This window comes from Rhinopithecus bieti, unplaced genomic scaffold, assembly GCF_001698545.2.
Source record: "Rhinopithecus bieti isolate Rb0 unplaced genomic scaffold, ASM169854v2 scaffold_53775, whole genome shotgun sequence".
Taxonomy (NCBI): domain Eukaryota; kingdom Metazoa; phylum Chordata; class Mammalia; order Primates; family Cercopithecidae; genus Rhinopithecus; species Rhinopithecus bieti.
In genome coordinates, this window is record NW_016820991.1 from 64,679 (window position 1) to 81,909 (window position 17,231).

Consider the following 17,231-nt stretch of genomic DNA (forward strand, 5'->3'; position numbering starts at 1 on the left):
TCAATAAATAAATAAATAAATGAAAAAAATTTTCTTATGCCCTCAATCCCTTTTATAGTCAAATCTTCCCCCATTCCTAACCCCTGGTAAACTCGTCTAAGTCCTTGTAGTTCTTCCTCACTCTTCCTTGAACCCACTTAAATCAGTCTTCACTCTTACCATTCCATTGAATTGTTCTTGCACATAGCATCAACCGTCTTTATGTTGCTGCATCCAGGGGTCGATTTTAATTTTTTATTTTACTCAATTTCTCAGGGGCATTTGATCACTCTTTTTTTGGAAATACTTGTCACTTGGCTTCTGGAATATCATATTCTGCTGGTTTTCTTTCTAATTCAGTATCTGCTGCTTTTCAGGTTCTTTGCTAAATTATTTAATTTTTTTAGAGTTAGGGTCTGACTCTGTTGCCCCAACTGAAGTGCAGTGGTATGGTCATGGCTCATTGCAGCCTTGAATTCCTGGTCTCAGGTGATGCACCTGCCTCAGCTCCCTGAGTAGCTGGAACCAGAGACACATGCAACCACACTCAGCTAATTAAAACAATTTTTTGACCGGGTGTGATGGCTCACGTCTGTAATCCCAGCACTTTGGGAGGCCAAGGCGGATGGATCACCTGAGGTCAGCAGCTCAGACCAAGTTGACCAACATGATGAAACCCAGTCTCTACTAAAACAAAACAAAACAAAACAAAAACCACATGCAAAATTAGCTGGTTGTGGTGGGACATGCCTGTAATCCCAGCTACTTAGGAGGCTGAGGCAGAAGAATCCCTTGAACCCGAGAGGTGGAGGATGCAGTGAGCCGAGATTGTGCCATTGCACTCTAGCTTGGGCAAGAAGAGTGAAACTCCATCCCCCTCAACAAACTTGTTTTTTTTTAATTAATTAATTAATTTTTTGCCCCCCAGGCTGGTCTCAAACTTCTGGCCTCAATCAATCCTCTCACTTCAGCCTTCCAAAGTGTTGGGATTACAGTCATAAGCCACGGCATCTGGCTTGGATCCTTTGCTGACCTCAAAATGTTGGACATCCTCAAAGTTGATACCTAGACTTCATCCATACTCACTTCCCCAAATTATATAATTATTTCACCTCATGTGCCACTTTAAGCTTAAATGCAAGCTTATTTCTCCAGCTTTGACCTCTCTTTTAAATACCTCTTACGTACTTAACTGCATTCTGGTATCTAATAGACATCTTAATAAACACCTTAAACTTAACATAAGGTGTTTAACAGGCATCTTAAACTCAAACAGATCTCTTGATCTTCCACCTGTACTACCAACACCACAAAACTTAACCTATTTTCCCCCACAATTTCTCTAATTCAGGAAATGTCACAACCATTCTTTCAGTTGCTGTGGCCAAAAATCTAGGAGTCATACTTAATTCCCCTCTCTCTCCTTTTGCACTTTGTATTTAATCTATAAGCAATTCCTATTAATTCTACTTTCAGAATTTATACTAAAGTCTGACCACTTCATATCACCAGGACTGTCTAATCTGAACCACTATCTTGACTCTTCTACACTAAATTCCCACTAGTGTTCTCCTTGCTTTTCTTGCACTTCTATACTGTTTTCCTCACAGTGTCAGAGTGATATTGTAAATTAAGTAAGAACTGTCCATAGCTCCCCATCACACCTAGAATGAAATCCAAAACTATTGCCAAGTCCATAAAGTGCCCATGACTGGATCCTTCCTATTTCTCAGACACCAATAACGAACCCCTGCCCCCCTACTTGGTCAGCTCCAGGCGCCCTTGCCTTCTCATTCCTCCTTGTACAAGTGTATTTCGTCCTCAGGATACTTGCATTTGATGTTTTCTCTGCCAGGGATGCTCTTTCCCAAATATTCAGAAGACTTGTTTCCTGATTTCATTTAGGTTTTTACTGAATCTATCTAAATCTATGTAAACAGTTAAGACCATCTTAAGATGCTCTGTATCTTATTTCTCTGCTTTATTTTTCTTAGAGCACCAATCACTCTCTGAAAGAATATTATATACTTATTTTTAAATTGGCTCTCTCCCACTATAATATAAATTTATTGACATCAAAGATTATCATTCATGTTCACTCCCATCACTCCAAGGCCATGCACAATGTCTGGCATACAGTGAGGACTTCAAATTATTTGTTGAATGGATAAATGTATAAAATATGATTTTATACTATCTCCTATTGATACTTTTCTCCTACCTAAGGAACTAATTATTCAAGTAAACATTTAACCTAAGAAAAAGTAAGTGTCTCAAACCAAGCTTGGCTAAAATAGATAATAGTAATGACACAATATTTACTGAATAAGTAAATTCCAGGCACTAGTCTAAGCTCCTTAAGAATATCAGTTTGTTTAATCTTCACAAAACTCTGTGAGGTAGGTGCTACTATTATCTACACTTTATAGACAAGGAAACTAAAGCACAGAGAGGTGAAACATTTCTCCCACAGTCACACAGCTTGTAAGAGGAAGAGCCAGTACTCAAATCTGTGTCATCCAGCTACAAAGCCTGCATTTTCCCCAGAATTATTTTTTCTTCTTCATTGAGCCATAATATTATGGTCAAATCCTTTGGATAGAAGAGAATTTTTGGAGAAATTTGAATTCCTTTTCTGTACCTAAGCCTCCTCTGATCTGAAATTGGTAAACAAAGGGTCTCTATGCATTGAGTATGAGGCTTTGCACTCTCCTTGCCTGACTCTGTTGTTCCCATGAAACAGTCAATACAAAGCTGGACCCTCAAGACTTTTGAGAGGAGGAGGTGGGAGTGGGAATAAGGAACTTGAAGAGGGAGCTGCTAAGTAATTAGCAAAGATGCCACCTCCTAATCACAGACAACACAAGTCATTGGCAATTACTTTATGATCATAAAAAAGAGCCATGTGTTGTTCTGTGGGTAGGTGCTCTGTGGGTGATGCAGAATGTGGGGAAAGGAGCAGAGAGAAAGAAGAAAAGAAGTGGGGGTAAGGTAAGGAGGGAGGAAGAGAAGATGAAAGAAGGAAGGGGAGAAGAGAGAAAGAGGGAAGGAGGGAGGAAGAGAGAGATGCAGGGAGGGTACAAGGGATGGAGGGTGTGGTGCTGGGGAAGCTCTTGGAGGATTTAAACTTTGGAGATGTGTGGGATTTGCTGCTCTGTACTGATCTCTGCTGAATTCTCTCCCAGCTCCACTCTGTGAACCGGCCGGTGAGTTGCACTTCCTTTTCTTCTTCAAGGTCTATGGGTATTTTGTTACTTAGGTCAGCACAGGAGGCCTGCAGATTGCTGTCTTGGCAGCCCCTTCCTGCCCAAAACATATCAGGGTGACAACTACTGAGGTGTACAAACATCAGTGACTCCCTTGGGCCTGGGCTGCTCTGTCTTCACATCAGTCTCTGCACCTGACACATGTCTGCTCAGTGGGGTGAATAGGTCTTGCTCTGACCTTCTCAAGAACACAGTCTTATTTCTGGGAAGTCCCAGCACAGGGAGGGAGACACTGTGCTGCACAAGGAAGGCAAAGGGTGCTGAAGACTCATGCTAGAAGCATCTCTGTCCTCCCAGCCTCAGGAGCTCCAATTCCCAGTTGTGCTCCTCAGCTGGGTGTATCACCATGGGTGATGAAGGAAATGCCGAAATCACGCATCCACGGAGAACATTAGAGTGAATCCTCCAGCCATGTGTGGAGTGAAGTAGTACTGCTGCCTCCTTCCTATTTTTAGCTCTTCTCTGCAGCCACACCTGTTACCCCAACTCATTTTCTCTTTCGGACTCTGGTTTATGCAAACTTACTTCATTGCTCTGATCCTGACTCAAAGTCTTACTTTTACCAGAAGAGGAGAGTAGGGACTTCCTTTCCCCTCCAAGGACTCTTCATTAGATTATGCTCAATGTTAAAAATGTAAAAATTGCTATCTTGTGCAGAAAATACTAGTCACAGAGTTAAAAGAGATTGTCCTGCTACCTCAAGAACATCGGCTGCAAGTGCAACTAGGGAACACAGGTTCTCAAGTACCTTAGCAATTCCTGTGACCAGAAAGATTCAGAGAGATTCAGAGTCAGTCTAGCCTTCTAGGTTCCTTATCTAATGTTTGTCCAAGTCTAACTCATGACTTGTGTTAATACCATGCATGCCTTTTGTCTGGTCTCATCTTTACCCCTAAGCCCAAGTGCCCAATCCCAGCCTAAGCAGAAATCCAAAGCCATATCAAAGATGAGGAAACCAAGTTTCTGTCACCAGGTATTTTCCAGATAGTCTCTGCTATCTAGGATTTATCTGAAATAAGCTCTGAGCTGTAAGACTGAGTTCCAGACCCTTGCAATCCAACCTGTCCAGTTTCCCACTTCATCATCACTCTAGTCTCATTGAGAATAGTGGGTTACAGATGCCCAAATACTAAATGCCCCCCGGCTTTTTTTTTCTGAGACAGAGTCTCACTCCATTGCCCAGGCTGAAGTGCAGTGGTGTGATCTCAGCTCACTGCTACCTCTGTCTCCTGGGTTCAAGTGATTCTCCTGCCTCAGCCTTGGGAGTAGCTGGAACTACAAATGCATGCCACCATGCCTGGCTAATTTTTGTATTTTTAGTAGAGACAAGGTTTTGCCGTGTTGGCCAGGCTGGTTTTGAACTCCTGACCTCAGGTGATCCACCAGCCTCAGCCTCCCAAAGTAGTGGGATCACAGCCGTGAGCCACCACGCCTGGCCTAAATACTTTTTTATTTATTGCCCTGCCTAGCTCCAAGAGCTGCACTACTGGTCAGTCTTCTGGGGACCACAGTTTTCCAAGGAAAAACAGTGACTCTAAGATATTCCATGCCTCAGGACAAAGCGAATATTCTGGTACTATGGATGGAACTGATGTTTAAAAGTTTCAAAAAAAAAATTTTTCAGCAGAAAAAACTTAGAGATTACAGATATTGAACTAGGAATCACCCCTTAGTAATCCAAAGCACTTGTCATTTTCATCTGGTGAGGAAAGAAAGAAGTTTTGTCTTAGGGAAAGTATAATATTTTTCAAGAGGCAGAGACTCTGAGGGTTGGATAAACAAATGTCCACACAGCCTATATCTATTAGGTGTTGTGACATTTCTATGGGCTGCTGCAAACTGGGGAGATGAGGAGAGAGCCAAGCACAACTTTATTATCTTATCACCAAAAAGAGTCCCAGGCCAGGAGCGGTGGCTCACCCCTGTACTTAGTACTTTGGGAGGCCAAGGCGGTAGGATCACTTCAGCCCAGGAGTTTGAGACTAGCCTGAGCAACATAATAAGACCTTGTCTCTGAAAATAAATAAATAAAATTAGCTGGGCTTGGTGGCATGTGTCTCTAGTCCCAGCTACTTGAGAGGCTAAGGTGAGATAACTGCTTGAGCCCAGGAAGTTGAGGTTGCAGTGAGCTGAGATAGCATCACCGAACTCTAGCCTGAGAGTCAGAACATGATCCTGTATCAAAAAAAAAAAAAAAAAAAAAAAAAAAAAAAAAAAAAAAAAACAAAGAAAGAAAAAAGAAAAAGAAAAGAAAAGAGCCCCAACACCCCAAAGGATTAAATTAGCTCTTTAGATCATGGTTTCTACAGAAGTTTGTAGAGAAGCTGTGTGGATGATGGGTACTGGGCATTTCCAAGCAAATACACCCCATTGCTTCTAACGGAAACAGCAATAATAGGGGCAGGACAGAGTCAGCGATGAGGGGATTGGATTCTTCTATGTCTTTCCTGGACAGATCAACCCTGCAGGTCTCATATTCTGTTTTTGAAAAAGATAGTGTGGTTCTGAGATGCCAGGGGAAAGGGAACAGAAGAAGATAATGAATATGGCTTACAAGGATAAAAGAAGCATATTCACTTTGAATAAAACTTCAAGCTTCACCATCTCCAATGCCAACTCCAGTGACAGTCTTCAATATTATTGTACTGGCTTCAAGAAAGGTACTTTTGGTTTATGGATAGGAACTTCAAAAAATAATAAGATCCAAGTCAAAGGTAAGGGTTGCCTTCTGAAAGATAACACTGCTCAGGGGGAGGATGTACCAGGGGCGAGCAGGGTGAGTTCATGGAAGGCCCATGGGCCAGTGCGGGGTGGTGGAGGCATGTGGAGTGGCCTGTGTGTCCAACTGGCTGTTTCTTTGAGTCTTGTTGGCAAATGCTGTCACACAAAGTGCCTCTTACCAGAAACTCTGAACTCCATTAATCATTTGTGCTTAATTCCTCTCTCTAGAGCTGTTGTTGATAGTCAGCCCCTCCCATCCCACAGAGGGGAGCCCAGTGACCCTGACCTGTAAGATGTCCTCTCTACAGAGTTCAGATGCCCAGTTCCAGTTCTGCTTCTTTAGAGATGCCCAGGCCTTGGGCCCGGGCTGGAGCAGCTCCCCCAAGCTCCAGATCGCCAACATGTGGAAAGAAGACTCAGGGTCCTACTGGTGTGAGGCGCAGACAATGGCATCCAAAGTCTTGAGGAGCCGGAGATCCCAGATAAATGTGCACAGTGAGTGTCAGTGGGGTCAGTCTGCCAAGATAGGCTGAGAAGGGCCGTGTCAAGAGGCTAATCCTCACTGTTATGGGTTATATCTCTGCAAGAGTAGGAGCTGTTTGAAAGATATTCCTGAGTTTCTCTCATTATTAGGATCCTTAAAGGATCTTCCCTTATTCAGTCTGTTTCCATTCAGGCAAACAGAGAGTATTTAGGAAACCCTTACTGTGTGTCTTCACTGTGCTGGAGGGTGTGGGGGGAAGAGCTGCATAATGTTTGGTCCCTGACTACATGAAGTTGATGCTCAGCCAGCACTCTGAATGACTAGGGTTAAATATGTGATGCTGCATTGTGTAGGACTGGCTGTTGACTACAGAGAAGGGGGATAAAGGACTGAGGTACTCAGAGAAGGCTTTGCCAAAGGAATGTGTAGAATAGGTTACTGGAGCAGGGCTTATGGAAGGGCAGTTGGAGCTTGATTTCCAAAAAATAGAAAGAAAAGAGTGCTTTGTAATTCATCTTGTTATTCCACATCAGCGTTGACACTTCCAACATCCTCTGCCATTCTATCGTGCCATGAAGCAAATGTCTAATACTTCCAAAAGGCTGTGCTCTCCCACACTTGCTAAAAACTCTATACTGGTGAAACTGGACCACCACCAACACAATAATCATTGAGCAGTTTATACATGGCAGTCCCTATCCTAATGCTTAACAGATATTGTGTAATTGTGAACCCTCCAACTGCAGGAGATAACTGTCATTACCAGCAATCTTTTACATATGGGAAATTGTATCTCAGAGAAGTTGAGTAATTTGATCAAGCACACACAGCAAGTAAAAGAGTTGGAACCACTCTTCAAACAAGGCAGTTCGATTTACAATTTGGACTTATAATCACTTTACTATACTATTGTGCCTTGAAAAAATGAAAGTTTGAGAGATTAGGGTAGTGGAAGTCACACTGTTCTAAGGAGAGAGCTGATGTTACACCTTCTATAGTAATACTATGGTGTCTTTCTTATCCTATCACCATCACCCAACCAATCAGCAGACCCCTCCCCCTCACCCAAATTAAGCTATATACGTCATTGACTTCACTCATGCTCTTTGCTTTCAGGACTGTCACATCTACTTACTGTCTTTGAAACTCTCCCTACTCAGGGTCTTCTTATGTTATCTTGTGTTCACACAGGGGTCCCTGTTGCTGATGTGAGCTTGGAGACTCAGCCCCCAGGAGGACAGGTGATGGAGGGAGACAGGCTGGTCCTCATCTGCTCAGTTGCTATGGGGACAGGAGACATCACCTTCCTTTGGTACAAAGGGGCTATAGGTTTAAACCTTCAGACAAAGACCCAGCGTTCACTGACAGCAGAGTATGAGATTCCTACAGCGAGGGAGAGTGATGCTGAGCAATATTACTGTGTCGCTGAAAATGGCTATGGTCCCAGACCCAGTGGGCTGGTGAGCATCACTGTCAGAAGTAAGTTCCACTACCCTCCATTCAACCATCCAGTCACAAACTGGGCTCCACATTTCCCTGGGGCACACAAAGTTTCCCTGGGGCATGCTGAGGAAGTTCAATGGGGCTGAGCATCCGTGGGCAGGGATTATGGGTTTGCTGCATTGTCCGAGACTGTCTCTTACAGTCTACTATCTCCCTCAGTCCCAGTGTCTCGTCCTATCCTCATGCTCAGGGCTCCCAGGGCCCAGGCTGTGGTGGGGGATGTGCTGAAGCTTCACTGTGAGGCCCTGAGAGGCTCTCATCCGATCCTGTACTGGTTTTATCACGAGGATGTCGTCTTGGGGAGCAGCTCAGCCCCCTCTGGAGGAGGAGCCTCCTTCAACCTTTCCCTGACTGCAGAACATTCTGGAAACTACTCCTGTGAGGCCAACAATGGCCTGGGGGCCCAGCGCAGTGAGGAGGTGACACTCAACTTCACAGGTATAGCTCAGGCTATGGAACTGTGTTGGTCAATGTCTCCTTCCCAGCGTCCTGGGAGAGTTTTGCTGGTTCCACTATGCTTCCGGGGGTGTGCTACCAATGGTGGGGCCTCTGTGTGAGGTGCTGTCATGAGTGATGTATCGGAGGGGCATGGAGAACTCAAGGTTGGGTGCCTCTCTTCTCTTTTCATAAATGTGATAAGCCACAAGTCCCCAGACAAATAAATAAATCCCCACTTGGAAGAGCAGACCTTGGGTACAACCCACACCCAAGATGTCTGCTCTCTAAGCCCCAAGCCCTTCCTCTGAGCAGATCATGCACAGGTCTCTCCCTCTAGTGCCTCCTGGGGCCAGAAGCAACCATCTTACTTCAAGAGTCATTGAAGGGCTCCTTGGCACCCTTGGTCCTGCCACTGTGGCCTTATTATTTTGCTACGGCCTCAAAAGAAAAATAGGTTAGTATTTAAAAGAGAATGGCATTTTGTTACTGTGATCTTTGTTTTCACTGAAATTGTGACATGTATACCGCAAAAGATGTATATGCTGTTAACCACCTTGCCTGTGAATCTGCCAAAAACCCTAGCAGGTAGGAACAGTGCCTATTAACATAGTGTAACATTTTTGGTAAAGTTCTCCACCCCTCATGTGCTATCAATTGAGGTTCGAGTGATATTTTGTGCTTCTGTGATTTAACTTTTTTTTTTATTTTTTTGAGACGGAGTGGCTCTGTCGCGCAGGCTGGAGTGCAGTGCAGTCTCGCTATGAGCTCCCCTCCTGGTACGCCATTCTCCTGCTCGCGCCTCAGCGTGCTGGGAATACAGGCGCCCGCAACCTCGCCCAGCTAGTTTTGTATTTTTTTTAGTAGAGACGGGCAGGTGTCTCTATCTCCTGCCTCGTGATCTGCCGTTCGGCCTCAAAGTGCTGGGTTTACAGGCTTGAGACGCGCGGCCTGATTTAACTTTTATACAAAATGTAATGATTTGGCCAGGGCAGTGGCTCACGCCTGTAATCCCAACACTTTGGGAGGCTGAGGTGGGCAGATCACGAGGTCAGGAGATCAAGACCATCCTGGCCAACATGGGGAAACCCTGTCTTTACTAAAAATACAAAAATTAGCTGGGTGTGGTGGTGCATGCCTGTAATCCCAGCTACTTGGGAGACTGAAGCAGAAGAATCACTTGAACCAGGCAGTTGGAGGTTGCAGTGAGCCGAGATCGCACACTGCACTCCAGCCTGGTGAAAGAGCAAGACTCTCTTTCAAACAAACAAACAAACAAACAAACAAACAAACAAACAAATGTAACTATTTCAAATAATTTGCCACAGAAGAGAAATATGGTTAGCAGTTCCAGCTATCCTATGTCCCAGTACTAAAGTCAGTGCATCAATTCTTAGTCACTTTCAAGTATTGTCACATGCTTTTTCTTCTCTCTGAAATGCACGTTCACACGTCCACATGTTCTACTTATTGCTGGAACTTTCTCAACTTTCCTCTGAAATGTCATTTTTTCCAAGAGGCTTCGCCTGGCCTGCACAGCCTGCAATTGTCCTCTCCTGTTATGAGTTCCAAGTTATTTAGATTCACATGTTATCGCAATTGGTAATTACATATTTATTTATATATTTAACCTTGGTCTCCTCTTCACTGAGGAAGTTGGAGACAAGGCAAGAGAGGACACTACGAGATTCTCATTTAAATTCCAAGCTTTTCTGACATCTTTGGGTACCTTACACCATCTATAGCATGGTTATGGCAGCACCTACCTCCAAGGACTTTTGTCACAGTAAGATTGGGTGGTGTGGTTGTAAAACAAAACCAAAACATGCAATAAATGTAAAAGTTTAGAGACTTGGGTCCCAGGTCCTAGATCTGGTACTAACTGGCTTTGGGAATCTCACTTAATTATTCAGGACTCGAGTTTCCGTTTGTGAAATGAAGGCTCTGGAAATGATTGCCAGGATGTCTGCTGGGCACACAGTGGCACCCGCAATGGGCATCTAAGCATGAGGCATATCCCTGTGCAGGGTGTATAAGAGCACTGACAGTGAGGGTTCTTCCATTTATGTGTATGCTCATTTGTTTGTTTTGCAGGAAGACATTCAACCAGGGATCCACTCAGGTGAGGCCTGTTTTCTCTATATGTGCCAATAATGCAGAAAAATCTATTTTGAAAATAGATTTAGATTTGTTCTCTCCTGAACTTTTTTTTCTGTTTTATTATACCCAGAACTCACTCCTGAGTTCTCCTACTGGCAGCTTTGAAAAATTCATCGTCACTTCCCTTCTTTTAGATTTCATACATTAACAATTTTAAATCTTTTTGTTATTTTTCCTATTTATCCCCTTTAATATCACTGCAGAATATTAAAATCACATTGCAGCTGGGCACGGTGGCTCGCACCTGTAATCCCAGTACTTTGGGAGGCTGAGGTGGGGGGATCACCTGAGCTCAGGACTCCAGACCACCTTGGGCAACATGGTGGAACCCCATCTGTACCAAAATACAAAAAATTAGCTGGGCGTGGTGGTGCATGCCTGTAGTCTTAGCTACTCAGGAAGCTGAGGCAAGAGAATCCCTTGAGTTTGAGAGGTGGAGGCTGCAGTGAGCCAAGATGGCACCACTGCACTTTAGCCTGGGTGACAGAGCGAGACTCTGTCTCATAAATAAATAAATAAAAATAAAACCACATAGCTTTCACCAGGATCATGCATTCATTCAATCAGTCAACCAATATTTGAGGATCTATAAGCCATTCCGTTGAGTGCTGAGAGGTGTGAAAATATAAAAAGCTCTTGAAAGTTTTAAAGTATTTTAGGGTAGGTAAGATACATGTACATTTCTGGAATGTAAGACAGACAGGAATAAACATACTGAACAGTTATTCGTGAAATTCTTTAGATGTTTAGAGGAGGAAAATATTTTTTAAAATACTCCCATCTAGAGATACCAATGTTTAGTTGTCTTTTTAATATAATGTATTATCATTTATGCCAACAATAAACAGATTTTTTTTTTTCAAATAAGAGTAGGACTCTTTCACTGGTAACCGCACAAGAAGGAGCATTTTCTTTTGCCCCTTCCTCAAGTTGCTTGTTCTGCCAAGCAAAGTGTTTTCGATCTGGAGTGAGTCAATATTTATTCATTTAATATTTAGGGAGCACTCATGATGCGAATGACACTGTTCTGGGAATGGGCAATACCACGCCTTACGCTCATGTGCTTGGTCTGCAGTGCCCCACAGCCTGTGCACAGGGCCATGGCTCGTGCCACACTGCGGTGCCTTCTAGCTGCTCATTTCCCCATAACTTAGTATTCTGCTCAGGACCATTTGTCATAGGCTTCTCTCCTTCAGTGTGATATCTGCATTATCTGGGATATAATTTCAGATAAGTAACATGTGTCTCTGTGTTTGCAGGAGCCTTCCCAGCCCTGTACCCCAAGAGTTCCCCTACCTCAACTCACCTACCCCAGGACAGCTACAGCCTATATATGAAAATGGTGAGCCTTTCCGAATGGCCCAGGCCAAAGTTGGTACAGCAAGCTTGGGAAGGGACAATGGGATAACATCTGCTAGCCAGACCTGACTTTGCTGTGCCCCAGCCTCTACTGCAAACAAATGACTCACCTGTCTTCATGGCTGTGACAGGTGGAAGGTATGGAGTAATTTTAAAGACAGGAATCAGGGGCTGTGTCATGAAGTCTCCTTCCTTCTCTTGCAGTGAATGTTGTAAGTGGGCATGAGGTTTATTCGTTGGTGTACTATAACCAGCCAGAGCAGGAATCAGCAGCAGGTGAGAAACGGGGGAGTAAATTTGTCTCTGACTTTTGTCTTTCCTAGAACCAAGAGAACAATCAGTGGCTATGCATGGCAGACAACAGCATTCTTCAGAGCAGAAGGCTATGAGCATCACTGTGTATACTTAATGGCTGTCCCTGGGTCTGGAGCTACCTTGAGTAGAGCCCAGAGCTAATGCTAAGGTTCTTTCTTTCCTCTGGGGCTGGGCTCTCAAATTTCTTAAATTACAGTCACTTAGAAAGAGCAAAAATCCCATTATAGCCTACCTCTTTCCAACCTCCCAACACAATGGAGGTAAAAACATGTAGTTAACAATAAGGTGTCATTGTAAGGCCTACATTTTATGCCTCACTCCCCAGTCATGTGGCAGCATCAGAGGTGATGGCTTCTGCCTGCCCTCTTTGAGTAGCCTGACACACTCCTCATAACCTCAGCACAGCTGCCTAGCTGGTGCTCTTGTCCCATTCTACACAAGGTTGGCCCAGAATAGCTGAGACGTATAAAGGCCATTCCTGGCATAGGGGCTCTACTTACCTTCCCACCCCCAGGGTGCCAATTTTCCTCTGGCTACTAAGGGAATCATACTTGTGATAAACAGGAAAGCAAGACAGAAAATATTAATGGAAATCAATTAATGGGAAATAGATGGGAGAGGAAGAAGCTTTTCTTAACACAAGTTTAATGAAGGACTTTAAATATACGTGGAATGTCATAGCACTTGCCTTTTCTCCGCAGCAGAAACCCTGCGGACACATATGGAGGACCAGGTAAGAGTCTCTATTGTTCTCTTCTCCATGTTCTTTCTTTCTTCTGGGGACTGCTTCTCAAACTTCTTAAATTATAGCCACTTAGAGCAAAAATCCCATGGTCTACCTCTTCTCTATCTCCCAACGAAATTGAGGTAAAAACATGTAGTTACAACAATAAGGGGTCATTGTACAAGGAAATTTTGGAGGCTTACAAATTCACTTACTTTAGCAATGCACACATGAATGATTTTTAGTTAAACTAGGGTGCATACCTAGTCTCAAAATTCTATTTATTGGAAAATCTTTATCCTAAAATATTATTGAGCCATACATCCACCGCTTTGTATTATAAGGTTAACCAAACAATCTACGGCAACTAAATTAATATTGAACAAACCTAAGTTAATAGTAATTTGTGTCACTAAAAATTAGCATTTGGTAAACTTTGAATAATTCAAGATATCGCTGATACAAAAATACTTTCTTAAAACTGCAGAAATTCCAACTCTGTGCATGTGTGCAAAAACAGTAGGTGCTTTGCAGTTTTGTCTAGTGTAGTACGGCAGCCAAATATCTCAGGACAAAATTCAAATCCTTGGTAAACTCCAGTGACATGCTAAATTTAATTTATGAACATAAAATTCTGACAACCTTGTAAAAGATGACAGCCCATGGGGCTGCCTAACAGTGGCCCATAAGAATGAGGAAAGGCATTGTGTGTTTGCATCAGTTTGCAGCTTATCAGGATCATCTCTGTAGTCCACCAGTGGGATACAGGCACTCTGAAAATGCTGGCCTTGGACCACAGTTTTTCAAGAGGCCCTGATTTTTGCATTATGTGATGAGCCATGATAAGATGCATCCAAGCTGACTAGGGAAGAGGACCAGTGGAGGCATATTCTGCTTGTCTTCCCTGTTCTAGTCCTAACCTTTGCTTCCAGGTTTCCTTAGACATCTATTCCAGGCTGAGGAAAGCAAACATTACAGATGTGGACTATGAAGATGCTATGTAAGGTTATGGAGGATTCTGCCCTTTGAAAACCATCCGTGACCCCAAGCCTCAGACCTGATATGTTCTTCAGAGATCCTGGGGCATTAGCTTTCCAGTATACCTCTTCTGGATGCTATTCTCCATGGCACTATTCCTTCATCTACTGATCTACTGTGAAGTGAAGTTGGCGCAGCCCTGAGGAAACTACCTAGGAGAACCAATAGACACAGGAGTGACAGGAACTTTGTTATCAGAACCAGATTCCTGCTGGCTCCTTTGAGAAAGGTCAACTTGTGCTCTTCTATTTACAAGAGAAAACAGGATGGAATAAAATAAATTAGGATCTTGGGATGGAGGGACAGTGAAGCTTAGAGCACATGAACTCAAGGTTAGTGATTCTGCAGGACTTCACAGAGAAAACTGTGACCATCATCATTCAGTCCAAGTGCTTTCTCTGCCCAGACAGCACAGAACTCCAGCCCTGCCACTTACATGGGTCATCGAGTTTCCACCTAAAATATGATTCTATTTATTTTGAGTCACTGTTACCAAATTAGAATTAAAACAAATTTACATAAAAAGTTATTGTGATTACACTTAATTTTAGTCACATATTCTGTGTATATAGGCCAACCTACACCACATCCAAAATTATGTATCTACTATAGCCCCTAGAAGCTTTATGAATACAGTGTGTCTTCTTTTATTCACAAAATTTTTGAAATCGTGGTAATATGGTTTGAAGTCTGTATCTTATTTTTTCTTTTTTAAATTTGAGACAGGATCTCACTCTGTCACCCAGTTTGGAATGCAGTGGCACAATCTCGCCTCACTGCAACCTCTGCCTCTCAGGCTCAAGCAAACCTCACACCTCAGCCTCCTAAGTGGCTGGGACTACAGGCACATGCCACCAAACCTGGCTGATTTTCGTCTTATGTACAGACCAGATTTCACCATTTTGCCCAGACTGGTCTCAAACTCCTGGGCTCAAGCAATGTATCTTAATTTTAAAACAACCAGACACTCATTCTTATGAATGAATAAACATTTGGAGGTATATAAAGTAAAAGTTAAAGTTTTCCTGTAAGTTAACACAAATGTTTACTATTGCTAAAACTTTACAGGTAGCTCTCTAGATAGTTTTCTATTTTTGTGTACATACTTATACATGCATGTAAGTATATAAACATTTAGAAGTATACCTATCTAACAAACCATCATGAAATATTTTCAAATAGATCTATTATACTATTTTAAAAGTCTCTATAGTAGTGTGTTATATAGAAAATCATAACTTTTTTCTTTTTTTATTGTAGTAAAGATACATAACATAAAATTGATCATTTTAACCATGTTTAGGTGTACAGTTCAGTGGCATTAAGTACTATCATAATATATTTTAATCCTTCTCACCACTGGTGGACATTAAGGAGGTTCCAAAAAAATTCATATTATAAAAACAAAGTTCAAACAAATGTCTTTGTACAAGCATATTATGCACTCCTGGTGGACTATCTGAAGGATAAATTTGTAAATCTAGTATTGCTAGATTATGCATATTAAATATTCTTGTTAAATAATCTTCAATGTCTCTAAGGTAAGGCTGTATCAATTTATATCTCCACCCATAACATCTGGGAAATCAGTTTGTGGGGTGTGTTCGTTAGTTCTCACATTGCTAACAAAGACATACCCAAGACTGGGCAATTTATAAAGGAAAGAGGTTTAATTGACACACAGTTCCAAATGGCTAGAGAGGCTTCTGGACACTTACAATCATGGCAGAAGAGGAAGCAAACATGTCCTTCTTCACATGGCAGCAGGAGAGAGAAAGAGTCCTGTGTTCAGCCTTTGCCCATTTTCTATGTCATTTGTGTTTTCTTACAGTTTTATAGGAACTATTTATTAAGGTATAATTTATAACAGTGAAATACACAGATTTTATGTGCATAGTTCCATCAATTTGACAAATGCATGCATTCAAGTAATCCAAACCCTTATCATGATTTAAAGTATTTTCATCACTCTAGAAAGTTCCCTCATACTCATGTCCAGTCTATTTATGCCACTCTGAAAACAACTACTGAACATTTTGCTTTTGACCATTTCTCCATTGTATGTGATGCCAATGTTTTTGTGCAATCTTTCACTTCACTTTTTGTTTACAGTGAATTTTAAAATATGGAAGGTTAGTTTTTGCACAGCTAAACTCAATTTTTTAAAATCTTGGCTTCTAAGTTTCCTATATTTCTGTCATCTTCTATCAGACCATGTTGCCATGTTATAAAACATTCTAATATTTTCTTATAATGCCTCCATAGTTTTATTATATATTCACTCAATACATTATGTGTATATGTGGTATGAGGTAAGAATCTAACTTTTACTGTTTTTATCTTTATGTATTTTTTTAATTTAAAATGAGGGGTAGGGATTTAACTTTTTTTCAAACACATAAATTGTTCACTACTGTTTATTTAAATAGGCTGTTCTTTTCCCTTTTATTATTATTCTATCTTATCTCACTTAAATTCAACCTAAGCCTGTTTTGGACTCCAACTAATACTACAGATCTTCCTACCACTCTTCCCCTTGCATAATTCACTTCAAGCACATTAGCCTCAGGTTTCCTCAAGCACATCAAATTCAGTCCCAGCTCAGAACTCTGTACTTTCTATTTCCGTGCTTTCATGTTCTTTCTCTTGATATCCTTGCTTTCTTATTTTCTTCATTTACATTTTCTGTTTTGATTTTCTGTTTCTGGTCCATGGACATTTTCATTTTCTTTTTATAAAACTAACACAGCTTTTTTACATTTTATATTTTGCCTGCCAGTGCCATGTGCCTGGAGCTCATGGAGGACCTCAAAGGATGAAATTGGAGTATCATGTGATCAGGAGTTTGAACTTGTTTGTATTGTATGATCATCCCTTCTTTACCTTAATACTCACATTAAACATTATCTATGGCTTCTTACATTCCACTTCTTCTTAATCAATTTCTTTCTTTAAGAACATAAACTTTCCCATCATTTCTGATAGGGTCTGTGAGTTTGTCCAAAAAGTCCAAAAGCAGAATTTAAGGTTAATAGCATAGCTTTGTGCACAACAGTTGTAATATTTTATTCTATGGTCTTCTAGCTTCTACTGCTTTCTTTGAGAAATCTATTTAATAGTTGTTTCTTTATAATTAATCTATCTTTTCTCTCCAGTTGCCTTTAAAACTTTTATATTTGATATTATGCAATTCCACTATGATTTATCTAAATGTGGATTTATTTTGCTAGAGATTAATAACTCAAGT

At 41.7% G+C, this 17,231-nt stretch overlaps 1 protein-coding gene across 4 annotated transcripts in view; it reads left to right on the plus strand.

Annotated features, from left to right (window-relative positions):
• The window catches only part of FCRL1 (Fc receptor like 1), a 25,815-nt gene extending 10,172 nt beyond the window's left edge, over positions 1–15,643 (plus strand). The window contains exons 2-11 of one of the 4 annotated variants that reach the window (XM_017860072.1): positions 3,165–3,185; positions 6,195–6,461; positions 7,642–7,929; positions 8,113–8,391; positions 8,729–8,845; positions 10,483–10,510; positions 11,808–11,890; positions 12,112–12,183; positions 12,924–12,955; positions 13,879–15,643. In XM_017860072.1, coding sequence (XP_017715561.1) covers positions 3,165–3,185; positions 6,195–6,461; positions 7,642–7,929; positions 8,113–8,391; positions 8,729–8,845; positions 10,483–10,510; positions 11,808–11,890; positions 12,112–12,183; positions 12,924–12,955; positions 13,879–13,950 — 1,259 coding nt within the window. In that variant the 3' untranslated portion in view covers positions 13,951–15,643. The remainder of the gene's footprint in view (positions 1–3,164; positions 3,186–6,194; positions 6,462–7,641; positions 7,930–8,112; positions 8,392–8,728; positions 8,846–10,482; positions 10,511–11,807; positions 11,891–12,111; positions 12,184–12,923; positions 12,956–13,878) is intronic. The other 3 variants (XM_017860074.1, XM_017860076.1, XM_017860075.1) reach the window with 3 other exon arrangements.
• Positions 15,644–17,231: the final 1,588 nt, after the last annotated feature.